General features: G+C 57.3%; 1 protein-coding gene across 2 annotated transcripts in view; it reads left to right on the top strand.

The window, feature by feature from the left end:
• Positions 1–683: 683 nt before the first annotated feature.
• The window catches only part of LMX1B (LIM homeobox transcription factor 1 beta), an 82,507-nt gene continuing 69,402 nt past the window's right edge, over positions 684–13,788 (top strand). Inside the window, exons 1-2 of one of the 2 annotated variants that reach the window (XM_025475171.3) lie at positions 684–854; positions 1,623–1,809. In XM_025475171.3, coding sequence (XP_025330956.1) covers positions 716–854; positions 1,623–1,809 — 326 coding nt within the window. In that variant the 5' untranslated portion in view covers positions 684–715. The remainder of the gene's footprint in view (positions 855–1,622; positions 1,810–13,788) is intronic. The other variant, XM_025475172.2, reaches the window with a different exon arrangement.

Below are 13,788 nucleotides of genomic sequence, written 5' to 3'. Positions count from 1 at the left end.
GCGCGGGGAGCCCTCCCGCGGGGGGGGGCGGCGACCGCACTATTTGACGTGGAGCCGCCGGCTCATCCCGGCGCAGGGATACGAGGCGCACCAATGAGTTCAAATGTCAGGAAGTTTGAGGAGGGGTGAGGCGGCTCCCGGCCGGAGTATCCCTCCGCCGCCAGCCCCAGCTCTAAACCCGGCGGCTCCACGGGCGCACCATGGCACTGGAGTAGCGCGGGGAGCGCGCCTGGAGCCCCGCGGCCCGCTGCGCCCCGCCCGGGACCCCGCTGCGCCGCCCGCGCCCCCCCAGCCCGCGGGGCCGCCCCTGCACCCCCGCCCCCTCCCCCGCCCGCCGCCGCCGCCGCCGCCGCCGCCTCCTCCGCCTCCTCCCCGCGGCTCCGTCTGCCGCCGCCGCCGCCGCCGCAGCCCGGCTCCGGGGCTGACAAGCAGGTGACAGAGGAGCCGGCGCGCGTGGCTGCGAGTGCCCGGGAGAGCGCGGCGCGGACTGCAGCGCCCCGGCCCGCCCCACGACGCCGGGGCCCGGGGCCGGCGCGCCCGCGCTCCACGCTAGCCGGGGGCGGCCGGCGGCCCCTGCCGCAGCCCCAGCCCCAGCCCCAGCCCCAGCCCCAGCCCCAGCCCCAACCCCGCGGGGGCCGCGCCTCCCCGGCTCCTGGGCGGCGCGCGGGCGGGCGAGCACCCTGGCCGGCGGGGCCCGCGGCGCGCCCCGCGTCCCATGGATATAGCAACAGGTCCCGAGTCGCTGGAGAGGTGCTTCCCCCGTGGGCAGACGGACTGCGCCAAGATGCTGGACGGCATCAAGATGGAGGAGCACGCCCTGCGCCCCGGGCCCGCCACTCTGGGGGTGCTGCTGGGTGAGTGAGGCATCAGAACGCCCGAGTGGTCACGGGCAGGGGACAGGGGCACGCTCCCGAGATGGACGCGGGGGTCCGGACCAACGGAATAAGGAGACGGTTTGCAGGACATGGGGGTGCGGGGGACACAGAACAGACTCCTGCAGTGAGGCACCCCTAAACAGGCTTGGTGAGGAGGCAGAGGTTGGCAGGGACAGCTCCAGCGGCCACCCACCATCCTCCCTGGGCCTTGGTGCTAGAGCTGCCACTCCCGAGGGGGTAGGAGGCGGGCGGCAGGAGTGATGGAGGACTCAAGTGGTCACCTTAGCAAGCTTGGGAGTGCTGCCAGGTCACTTGGTGGGGGGAGCTTCTAAGAGAAAAATGTCCCCTGGGCCACCCCAACTACAGGTTTTGGGGAGATTGGGGACAGAAGTCCACGAACGCCACCGTGGGGCGTGTCAGCCAGCAAGCGCCCCAGCCTCACCTCGCCCGTCTTGGTCCCAGCCGGCTACTGCACGCCGAGCGGGCTCTCCTACGTAGTCACACCGAGCGCTGATCTCCGGAGAAAGGGAGAGTGCAGCGCCGGGCCAAGGCTCCAGACCTGTGGCCTCCCCACGCCCAGGCTCCCTGGCCCGAGCCCGGGTGCGGCGACCGGTGGAGCGCAGGCGGCGGATGGCGCTCCCGGGTTGCCCTCGCCTCTGGGGCCCGGGCTGCAGGAACGGAGCGGCCGGGACGCCGGGGCCAGGCTGGTCGGCGCTGACCGCTCCACTCTCGCCCTGTGCGCTGCAGGCTCCGACTGCCCGCATCCCGCCGTGTGCGAGGGCTGCCAGCGGCCCATCTCTGACCGCTTCCTGATGCGAGTCAACGAGTCCTCCTGGCACGAGGAGTGTTTGCAGTGCGCTGCGTGTCAGCAAGCCCTCACCACCAGCTGCTACTTCCGGGATCGGAAACTGTACTGCAAACAAGACTACCAACAGTAAGCGCCTCTCGTCCTCCTCCTTCCCTGCCGCCGCCCGGCACTCGAGCCCGGCCATCCCCACGGCCTGGCCAGGCCCGTGGCCGCCCAACTGCCGGCTCTGAGCGCCGCCGGGCCCATCAGCTCTGAGGGCTGTGCGGGCTGCGCGACTCTCGGCAGGGACGAACCATCCCCAGCCTGGCTGCCACTAGTGGGGTGGCCAGGAGCCTCTGGCGGTCTCTAGTTGCCATCTTTTGTCAGGAAACTTGCATTGGTTGGGGTACAGGAGAAGGCCCTCGGCCAACTAGGAGTTACCAGTTCCTCTGTCCAGGGACAGGGCCTGACCTCACTGAGGCCTAAATTGGGGACCAAGAATTGATTCCCAAATGAAAACTTTTAGGGAGCCAGGCTCTGGCGGTGTGCTTCCCCAAAGTAGGGTTTTATGGAGGTTTGGGGTTTCTGGAGCAAGGAAGTAGAGTTGGCTGGGGGGGTGCTGCACTACTTGAGCAGGTCAGGATGCCCCCCTCCTGCCATGCTCCCTGTCGTACTTTCAGTCCCCGCCAGAAAACAAGTGTCCATTCTCTGCAAACCGTTCCATGCGGGAATTTTGCGCTTGCAGTTTTTGCTGGCTGGAGGAGCTGTCTAGGAAGAGGACCTCAAGAGGTGGCAAACCACAATTTGGGGCTCCTGGGGGCAGGGGGTGAAGAACTGCCCAAGTCAGCCTTCCCTAGCAGGCCCTCTTTCTTGCATAGTGTTTGTGTTGGAGAGGGGTTAACTTGCTCTGCCCTGGCGTAGCCTAAGTAAGCCTCCGGGTTGAGTTCAGACACTATGGGTTGAGCCCTATCTGCTGACTTGTTTTTAGCTGAGACTATGCATTTGTCTGGCAAGGTGCTGGGACAGATGAGAGCAAACCCTCTGGGTTTTGTGCCTGGCAGTGTGATTGGGAGGGAGGCAGAGGAGCAATAGCAGGAGGAAGGGTGTGGGGACCCCAGGAAGGCATTGTGGAGACAAGTGGGTACATTCAAAAACTTTCGAGTGAGGCCCAAAAGACCCTTTTATATGGGACTTAGAATGAGTAGGTTCTCAGGCGGTTTGGGGCTCAGAGGGAGCTGTGTGTGCCCAAGTCTCCAGGAAAAGGTTGGGCTGCCAGTGCCTGGTGATGATTGCAGCCTACCTGTGCAGGCCCTGATGGGAAGTGGAGTAGCTGGGATGCCCCATCTCCATCTCTCTAGCTGCTTGGCTGAGGCCTAGAAATAGTGAGGCTGTAGGCTAGAGCCCTGGAGAGAGTATTACGTTCTATTCTGAAGGGTTCTGGCTGAGCCCCACAAAAGCACCAAATTTGGCTGTGCTCCCCCCTGGTCTGGAGGTCCGATAGGACCTGCTCTTTGCACCTTGCTCTTCGTGCCCACTGGGAACTCTGCGGGCAGGAATTGGAGTACATTTCAGAGTCAGTTCTTTTGTTGATCCCAGAGTCTTGCTGAAGCTTCTCCCTCTGTCTGGTTCACCCCAAATTAGGCACACTGCTGTTGGTAGGGTTTTGTGCTGTGCTCTGGACAGATATGATTCTAGGTCTAGGACAAAGTGTGGCCGCCAGTCAGTTCGGCCAAAGGCAGGCGTAGAGCAGCACAAATAAAATGGGGAAAGTAGTTTGGGGTAGATGTGGTTGGGGGCTCTGGTCTGGCCAAGGGGCAGGGCTCACCAACTTCCAGCCCACCCACGTCCTGCCCTCCTGCACCTCTGCCTGCCTGACCCTTAGATCAGCTCTGGCAGTGCCACTTCCAACTTAGCCACCGGCCTGGATGACTCAACATGTGGGGGCAGGAGGCCCAGGAAACTGGAAATGGGCCTCCAAGTCATTTGGAGATTGGCAGATTTTTGAAAAAAAAATTTTTTTTTTTTTTACATATTGGAGGGACCCTTTCCAATATCTTGTACGTATCTGCCAGGTCTCTTCTCCTATCTCTCAGTCCTTTATGGAGCTTCTGTTTAAAACAAGGAGAGGATGCTCCCTGGTCCTTCGGAGCTCAGAACTGTAGTCACAAAATTTGAGCTGGGTATTTCCTTACAGCAGAGCGGCCAACCCCCTAATTTTACAAAACAATTAAACATTTGCGTTGGCTTTGTTGAAAGCATATTTGTTTAAAAGAAAGAAAAAAGAAAAGAAAAAAGGCGCCTGAGAGCTTGATGCTTCACTGCAGTTGGGATGTGTTTGCCCGTGAATTTTGGCGCTGGGCAAATCTCAGGTTCTGAGTTCTGGGTCGAGGTCCTGCAAGGCAGCAGCCTCCAGGCGGGCATTATTCACACCTCCGACGGTGCCCTCCTCCTCCCTCGCCCCCTCTTTCTTCCGATAAGGCCAATTAGGTATCTGCACTAGGCCGGCTGAGGGCTGAGGAGGGGTTGTTATCAAGACAATCCTATGGACAAATATCCCCGGTAGGTCTCGCCTCAGCGTTTCTCAGGGAGAGCCAGCGCTGTAAGACAGGCAGAGACTCACTGGGGAGGCGACGTTCTCTGCAAAATAAAAGTGTATTTCACAATTCTTTTTTCTTTGAGGATCGCAGATGCATATTTATTGCATCTGTGCATAAATGCTTTTCAGACAAGAATCCAGGCAAGTGGGCACAGAAACGTGCCTTCTTGATTTTATAGAGCTTTTGTGTCAATGGTATAGGGAAATTAACAACCTCCCCCCGCCCAAAGGAAAAAAAAAAAACTTGAAAAATGTATCCTTGCCCTATGAGGAGCTTGCCGGGCTTGGTCCTTAGAAAGAGGTTGCTTATTTTTATTAAGCGTCTCTTCTTTCGATTTGTTTTAAAGACCCGGGACACCCAGAAGCGCAACGTGATTTTACGCACCATGGGGGTGATTAATTGACGTTCGGGCACATTTAATAGTGTTTGGTAAAATCCAACCACACGTCCTGGACAGGAGAAGCAGAGCGCGGGCCTCGGGATTTGGGCATTTTCACGCGTAACTCGAAAAGTTTACTTTTTCTCCATACGTGTTTTTTGGGACTCCTTTAAAAAAAAAAAATCATCCGATCGTTCTGCGCCCGAGGCCCTGGCCCCTTGACGGCCAGAGCTCCTTCTGGATCTGCAAACCTGGTTAGAAAGCGGGAGGAAACGGGGCCTCCAAATGCGAAATCACGAACACCTCTCTCTCCTTCCTCCACCGGAGAACATATGAAAAGAAAATTGACAACATAATTCCCCCCCCCCCCCCGCCCCGCGCCCCATTTTTTTTTTCTTGGTGGCTTGGCCAAATAGAATTATGTAAGTCTTTTTTCTTGCCGTCTGTCGCTCGTCTGGAAAGCGTTTCTATCCTGAGGAGGTGGCGAATTCCTGGAGGAGGCTCCGGAAGGGGGGAGGGTCGGTGGGAGAGTCCAAAAATCTGTCACAAAATGGAGTCTAATCGCTTGTAAGACAGCTCCCAGGCCTGGCAACCTGGGACCCGTTGGTGTGCAAGTGGGAGCCTGCGTGCCCCAAAGACGCGGCGCTCCTGCTCGGGCCGTGCTCCTGCCGCGGTGCCGTGAGCTGGCGGCGCCCTTGCACCAGCCGGGCCTGCCTGGGCGGCCTCGCCCCGCGGCAAGCAGAGCTGCAGAGCTCCGCTGAGCCCGTGAGGGTCCCCTGGGGCTCGTCTGCCCAGGTAGGATGCGCCCACTCGCAGAAGATGAGGGGGGAGCAGTGAGACTTTGATTGAGTTTCAGGAAAAAAAAAAAAAAAACTGATTCCTGGGGTGATTTTTTTTTTTTTTTTTTTTTGTAAATCTACCCCAGCTGGCTGAGGCTCCAGTGGCCCAACCTGGCTCTTCCCAGCACATTCCTTTCCTTCTTTCCTTGGAAGTGTTTACACCGGGAAAGGCCTTCCAGGGAGGCTCACCTCTCCTCTGAGCGCTCCGGCAGAATAGGGGTGTGGCACCGGGAGAGCAAAGCAGGCTCCAGCCTTTTCTGCCTGCTGTTTCTCCCAGCTTGGAGGGCCTCCCATAGGCCTTACTGCAGGGTGCCAGTTACCAGCAGCACCTTCTCTACCAGCGGGTATCCCAGCTGGCATGGCCCCCATCTGTCTAATCCAGAGCTGCACACATCCCTGCCCACAGCCTGAGCTAGAGGGTCTGTCCTGGAAATGGATTTGCTTGGGAGGAAAAGCCAGTGCTTTGCCTCATAGAAAGGCCTCCATAGTGCTCCCTCTGGGGATTTGAGGGCTGAAGGGCTCTCACTCTGCCAGGCCAAGTCTGAGGACCCTCTGGCTCCTGGGATAGCACCCTCCTTTTAACCCTGGTACATCGGCTGCAGGTAGAAGGGTAAGCAGAGGCCTTCCTGAGGCTGCAGTCATCTGCTGCTGAACGGAGGCATTATTCACAGCTGACTCCTGGCTCACCCTGTATTCCCCAGGCTCTGGGCTAGTGTAGCCTAATTTGTTTGTCGGATTTTTCTTGAGTCGGGGAAGAAGGCTGTGAGGATTTCCTCTGGAGTAGGTGATTGTCAACCCTCAGCTCCCTCCTACCCCATCCATTGGAACCAGGCTTAGGACCACACAGTCCTGGCATCCACCTGAGCCTCTTCTGTAAAATGGGGACATATCCACCTAGGGGAAAGGATTCTAATAAGGATTTGAGATAACATGCCCCAGAGGACCTGGCATCTCGCCTAGCATGTTGTTAATACTCTGGAAATTATTGTTACCAATACCACCAGCAGTATGGCAAAGAATGCCTTATCTCCAAGGAGACACCAAATTGCCCATGGGTTCTGTGTCAGAGAAAGGTGCAGCTGGCATGATAGGCTTGACATTAGCTTCTCTGTGCGGGGAAGATGAGGGGTACCCCTGAGAAAATCATTCCCTTTGCCTGAGTGAGGGCACTGTGAGGGCCATGCCTCCTTTAATGAGGAGAAAAACTCTAGGCTCTGAGACAGAGCTGGGTGTACCTCCCAGCCCCACCATTCAGCAGCCATGTGATCTTAGCCAACTGACTACCTGTTTCAGAGCCCCAGATTCTCCATCAGCAAATTAGGGGTGATGATAAAATTTCCCAGGATGGTTGTGAGGATTACACAGGGTACCTGGTGGGGCCTTAATAAATGATCCACAGTCCATGGGATCCAGTATCCTCCTCATTACCTTCAGCTGTGAGAGGCAGAAAAAACCTTCTGATTATATAGGTAAGAATAAATGCCAACTATGCATTATTAGGAAGGGCAGGTAGCAGGATGGGCCTGGTGTTCTGGCCTATTTCTCCTCGGGCTGAGAGAGGGAATGGAATTGATCCACAGCAAATATCTTAACAACTGGGGAGCAATTGGGATCTTCGGGTTCTGAGAATAGCTTGAAAAAGCTTACTCAATAATATAATTTCTTATTTAGAAAACCCTTTGGGCTTACTGTTTTTGTGACTCAAATGACAAGGGGAAAAAGGCTCAACCCAACACCTATGAGGATGAGTGAGAATCCATTAGGAAAGGGCTGTGGCGGGGTTGGGGGGGGGTCGTGTAGAGAGCGAAGGATCTGTATGTTTCTCTAAAAGAAAAGGTTGAAAAGGTGGAGAAACACCAGCTCAGGTGGTCAGAAAGATCCTTCAGCCCACAGAGGTTTGTTCTGTCCACGATGGGCTGGCTGTGCTCCCCCAAGGAATTTCCTCTGTCCTGTGGCTATGAGGTTTTTAAAACAGAAAAGGGGAAACAAAAAATCCCAGTCCTACTTTGGCATTAGTTAGGCTGAGAAATGGAGGATACGTTCAATGACATGAGTTATAACTTCCAATTTGTTGGACACCACAATCAGGCCTCAGCTTCAAGGGAGGGAGGAAGAAAGGGATGGTCCACTCATCCACGGAGGAGCTCATATGAGCTGTCAGTCAGCTGGGGCAGGAGGACCCAGGGCCCTTGGCTTTGTGGCTGACCCAGCCCTCTCCAACTCCCAGATTCTGTGCTGATGGCAGCAGAGAGCAAAACCAAAATTATATATATTTATTGCTACTGCAGTCAGAAGTGGGGAGGTGGTGGTAGTGAAGGGAGGGTAAGGCTGAAAACCAGATTTGAAAAAGTTGATTCACGAAAGCAGAGGAAGCAAAGTGGCAGACGTTTGCCATTTCATCGACCGGCTGGTGTTCTCCATTCATGTCATAAATGTCTCCTGTCATTTGAAGCCAAAAGCAACATGATTTGGTTCCCCGGTGGCCTATAGGGTTTTTCTCTTTTTTTGCAGTAAATGTTTATTTGTTAATAATATACTTTAAACAGCCTAGCTTTGACCTCAAGTCTCCCGAAGCATCCATCTTCTCTCAGAAAAATCTTTCAAAGTTTGTGTAATTTTGGGGGGAAGGTGTAACTGACAGGGCAGTGAAGGGTCTGTGTTTGCTTTAACTACCGCTGTGTTGTGGAGTGGTGGGGTATAAGGGGCCACTGTGCTCAGAATGGCAACTTTCTTGGGTTTCAGGCCTGGCTGACAGCACTTCCTCGCTGCCCTTTACCTTTGCTTCGCCTGATCAGAACAAATAAATTTCTGCGTGGGCCCTTCCTTTGTTATTCCCGGGGCAATATTGTATCCATTTCTGTTCAGCTGCTTGACTGGCAGCCACTGGACCTGCCCTGTGGACCCTGGGGCCCCGAAGGGGGGTTGGGGGAGTAGAGGGGTCCCAGGGATATGTGAGTACATTGGGTGGGGTGGGGAGGGGGCTTTGTCTCCGTCCAGAGCCTGGCTCAGACTGGCCTGGACCAAGTGTGCTGGCTGATTGCAGAGCACCTGGCTTGCCCAGCACTTGGTGAACTGCAATCGTGCAGGGGGGTGGGGGGGGGAGAGTGTTGCTGAAGGAAAAACCTAGTTCCTGGAGTTTGGTTCCAGAAGAAACAAAGATGTTTGCTTCCTGGCCCCTGCTTAAGAGGTTTCCCTGGGAACTGTTAGGTGGTTGCCAGCCGGAGAGGGTTCTGAGGGCTGCCCGGAGCAACAGAGGTGCCCACCGGGGCTGGCAGAAATGAGACCACAGAGCTGCCGGCTAGATGCAAAAAGCTGAGTTAGAATGCTGGAACACAGGACCGCCAGGGGCTCCTCCATTCCCCAGGTGCCTCTGTGGGGTGCTGCAACAGCAGTGACAGGAGAGGAGGTCCAGCAGCCCTGGGTCAGGACAAGCTGGGTGTGACTGCTGTCCTCCCCTTTCTCCCACCTCATGCCCTGCTTTCCACCGGGACTCAGTGACTGTTGTCATGTGATTCCTGAATTGCCATAGTTACAGGTCTGGGGGGCGGGTGTGGGCTCCCGCCCAGGCTCAAAGCTGCCCGAGCCTGTGGAGATGGAGAGGACCAAGGTGCTCGGGAAGCCACCTCCTAGGAAGGAACGAACGAACGGAGGGCCTCCTGGGCGGGGCACATTTTCTCCAAGGAAAGAATAAAATTCCAAGTACAGAGCTGAGATGGAGAATGTCCCTGGCCAAGCTTTAGGGGCCTTTAGGGAAAGGCACATAGCTCCTCTTGAGCCTTAGTTTCCTCCTCTGAACTGGGGGTACTAGTTACAGTTTCCCAGGATAAAGTGGATCAATCTCTGAGGATAAAGTGAAACAGACCCAAAGGTGCCTGCCTCCAATGAGCATTCAGTCGATGTATGCTTCCTGCCTGCCTGCCTGGGAAGTGAGCTGGAGACGCCCTGCCTGGCAGGAATGCATTGTCTGCCTTTCATACAGAGCGTGGAGCCTCCTAAACAGGCCTCCTGAAGTGGCCTAGCCCACCCTCCTGCCCCTTGCTCAGGTCTGGAGCCTGTGTTTTGAATTTTTCCCTTGAAAGGGGAATAAGGCAGGTCCCTCGGTTCTTGGAGGCAGGCAGGCAGGCAGCAGCCTGTGAATGGCCCCCCATTATTACTGAGGGACAGAGGTCCTGCTTTTTTATCCAGCCTACTCTTGAGCATGGCCAGGGTAGATTAGATAGGAACTCAAAGGAACAGAGTCCTATTGACCTAGAGGGGCAGGTCACAGTAGTACATCTAGAAAGAAAAGGAATGACATTTCTGGAGTACTGCGATGTCTACTGGCCTTTATTGCTTTGGGTCCCTGTATAGGTGAGAAAACTGAGGTGGAGGAAGTTAGGTAACTTCTCTCAGGCCCAGTTACTATGTAGCAGATTTTTCCCAGGTGGGTCTAACTCCCAAAGCTGATGGGATCCCTAAGTCCTGGAGTTCTGTTCCTCCCAAAGCCCCAGAGTCTGCTCTGGGCAGTTGTGATTCTCCTTAGAGCGCCCAGACTGAAAGGTGAGTGGGGGGGGGGGGGCTATTGCCTCAGGGTTGGGAGGGGTGAGGGTGGAGGTCACTGCTGTCTTCGCACCAGAATGTCGGTGTAGGGCCAGCCCTTGCCAGAGAAGGAAAAAGGTTAGAATAACTGCCTTCCCCCTGGCAGTGAGCTTCCTTCACTGCTCGAAGCCCGCGTGCGCGCGGGGCGGCTCTCAGAGGTCTCCACCCGTGCCCTCCAGGCCCACCTCTCGGATGGTCCCTGCTCCTCATTCTTCCTTCCCCCGAGTGGAGCAGCGCGGTGCACAGGCTCCTCGGCTGCGCCACGGGCGCCGGCAGTGGTTGATGAATTTCGGTGTCACCAGGGGTTTAGCCCGGATTTGGGAACCGCGCGCTCTAATACGCGCACACGGTCCTGCCCTTTCTAAAGCGCAGCCCTTTCACCCAGCGGCTGATTTATGAAGGAATCCGATCCCGGGACGGGCCGTGCTGGAGCCGGGAACCGGGGGCCCCGCCGCAACCTTCGGACTCCTTCGTGTTTCGGGGGCCCCTTGGCGGCTCCGGGTGCTCTCTTAGGCTGGACTCAGGGCACCCTGCTGGGTCGGGTCTCCCACGACCCAGGAGGAGCGAGTCCTCTTAGAGTCAATCAAACCTGCCCGAGGGGAGAGAAGCGGGTGGAGAGAGTTCACATTTTCTTTTGGAATGGAGCAAAGACTTCGCCCTCCACAAACCCTCCCACCGACCCCCTAGGGCAGGCCCAAAAGCAGCAGGTTCGGGAGGTTTGTTTATCGAGAGCACAGAAAATTGAAAAAAGAACCTAAGACCTTTCTTCCGCCTGAGAAATGTGCAAAGTCCCTGGGCTCCGTCCGAGAGGAGGCAAGGCGACCCGAACGCAGGGTCCCCGAAGCAGACGCTAGGGCCGACCCCGGCCCCCTCCCTCCTGTGCCCTTGCCGGAGCGCGGCGGGAGGGCAGATTTTTTTCAGATTTGGTTTGTAGGGGGGAAATGTGGTTGTATCAATCCACAAATATTTACTCTTAACAGACTTGTATCTGTGGAGATTTCGAACAAAGACAGTTTAGGGGGATTACAAAAACCCTAAACCCAGTTTTTCTCTCGGACTTGGTGCTTTAAATGCCAATTACAGGCGAGCCATATCCAACAGCAACGGGAGGAGGCGGGCAGGGTCGGGAGGGATTGGGGGGCGAGTCCAGCCATTAAATGTAACTTTTCATTATGGAAAGGATTTCACCGGTTTTATCTTCTAATAAGATTATGTCACGAACACAAGTACCTAGGATGGTGCTGAGTGACAGGGCTCTGTCGTTTAATCAGAGACTGTGCCGCTCTGACCGCGGGGCCCTTTGTCCGTCGGACTGAACGACGGAAACTTGCCGTCCTAATCCCCTTATTCATGTCAAGCAGAGAAAAGAAGCGGAGCACCTTACAACCGTGTCCCCTCCACCCCTTCCGAGGGCGGCGGGAGGAGGGGAGCTCCGGCCCTGTCACCCCCCCCTCCCCGGGGCGACTTTCGTTTCCGAGGGCGCTTGGGTCTCCTGAGCCCGCCAAGCGTTGCAGCGGGGATGGGGGAAGGGGTTGCTTTTCGGGAGCCTCAATTGTCAGCTTCTGGAAAATGGGGGCAACGGCGTCACAGCCAGAGGATGCCAGTTGGGAGAGGGAGTGGACTTTTTGCCTCCACCGACTGAAAGCACCGGCCGCTCTGTCCCCTCTTCCCAGGAAAGGTGGCGCTGGGGGGTGCACACCCACCATCCCCATGAAAGCGGGATTGACCAGAAGGGAGAGGCCGAATGGAGATGCCAGGCTGGGGTCCTGCGCGGGGCAGATTTCGTTGGATCCCTGGGACTGATGTGGCGACGCTCGTACTCCTGCGAGTCTCCGGGCTTGACCATTCCCGGCTGCTCGCGCAGCCCCTTTCTTCTGAGGGCGAATTCCTTTGTTCGACCCCCGCGGAAACCCGCTTCTCCGCCGGGCCCTGGCGCCTTTATTCTCGCCACCGCTGCTTCCACGCCCCGGTCCCACCGAGCGAGCGCAGCTCCGACCGGCGGCCGCCCGGGCCCCTTCCCCCGGCCGCGTAGACCCAGCTGGGTCTGCCGACCGGCCCCTCGACGTGGCCGCCGCCTGCCCCAGCCCGGGCTGCTTTCTCCGACAACTGGAACTGCAGCGCGCACAGCGGGCACCGCCGGCGCGGACTTTAGCCACCGGCGTCCACCTCCCAGCCCAGTCGGAAGCGGCGGGCGTCGGAGAAACGGCTGGGCGCGGTTCCGGGTCGCTGCACCGGCTGAAAAAACCAAAAGCAAAACCAACACCCAGCAAATGAAACCTGCGCGCCCCCAGGCCTCCACTCGGCACCTCTCCCGAGGACCCAGGCCGGCTACCTCCTGGCCAGTTTCTAGGGTCTCACTCCCAAGGCCTCAGAGTCAGTGGAGTGGGAGAGGAGACTTTGGAGGAATTTGTCTCTAGTGTACCCCGCTCTTTAGCCTCCTTTTAAAGCTCTGTCTGTGCTCTGGGGCAGCCTCCCAGGGATCCCAGTGCGTCCTGGGAGCTCTCTGGAGATGCCTGACTGCTCAGTCTCCTCCCTCCCGAGCCCAGGCTCCAGTGCGGGGAGGATGGGGCTGAGAGCTGGGTGTCACCTCGTAAAAGCGACAGGCAAAGGCTGTTTTATGGGGAGGGAGAAGGGGCAGGAAGTGATGCTTCCATCTCTGGCCCCACAGGGATGGAGAGCCACGATGGGCAGGGGACTATCTGGGCAGGGGACCAGGGGGACAGGGCAGGGTCAGAGACAGTTGGGTCCGTGACCATTAACCTCGGGAAGGACCAGCAGACCTGGGAGCTGGGAGCTCACCTCCCGCGGGTTCCCTCCCAGAGCCTCTCTGCAATCCCCAGCTCAGCCAACAGCTCCGGCCCTTCCTCCCAAGCTGGGGCGGGGGAGAGACTTTCTCCCTCGAAACACTTGATACCAACTTTGGTTTTTTGGCAAGAAAAATAAGCCTTGTTTGGAAAGGGGAGGGGGGTGCCCGAGTGAACGAGGGAAGGAGTGAGCCGGCGGCAGAGCAAACTTTGCGGATTAGGTTTCAGCGCCTCCGCCCCACCCCCAGCCCCGCGGCAGTGATTTGTGTGCGGGGGTCTGTGACCCTACGAGGCATCAAACGGCCCGCGGGAACCGGCCGAGTTCAGAGGGACAGTGGGCAGAGGGGCGGCCTAAGACAACGCAGATGGTTCATATCAGCCCGGCTTGGCCAAGCCCTGGGCCCACCAGCCTGGGCTGCTCAGCAGGGAAGAGGTCTGGGGTATTCCGGGGAGACCAGTGCCTGAGCGGTAAGAGGGGGCCAGAAATGCGTGGGTCAATGCCCAGTCCATCCCAGCTGAAAGGAGACAGGGGGCTGGTGACAGAGTTCTTCCCCAAAGTGGTCCTGACCACATCCAGATTAGGAGAAGCCTGACCCTCCTTGTCTCCCCAGAGGAGCCTCCGGTCCAGAAGGGAGACCCTCCAGCCTGTGCCAAGTGGCCAGAGTTTACCCCACCCCTGCCCTGGAGGAAGCCGAGGCTCATCCAGGTCACGGTACCCCTCCCCCAGGGACCCTCTAGTGGCCCTTTTCTTCTCAGGGAGGTACCCTGCCCTCAGCCTGCCTGCTGTGATGGGTTTGGAGGCCCTCACCTCCTTCTGACATACATTCATGTATTCGTTCATTTGTTGATTCGTTCATTCATTCATTCATTCATTCATTCATTCATTCTACCACAGTCGTAAAATGTCCTTCCCCTTTCTGTCCACTTGA

This window comes from Canis lupus, chromosome 9 (assembly GCF_003254725.2).
Source record: "Canis lupus dingo isolate Sandy chromosome 9, ASM325472v2, whole genome shotgun sequence".
NCBI classification, from domain to species: Eukaryota; Metazoa; Chordata; class Mammalia; order Carnivora; family Canidae; genus Canis; species Canis lupus.
Note: the sequence above shows the minus strand (reverse complement) of the source record. Positions and strands in the feature narration are given on the sequence as shown.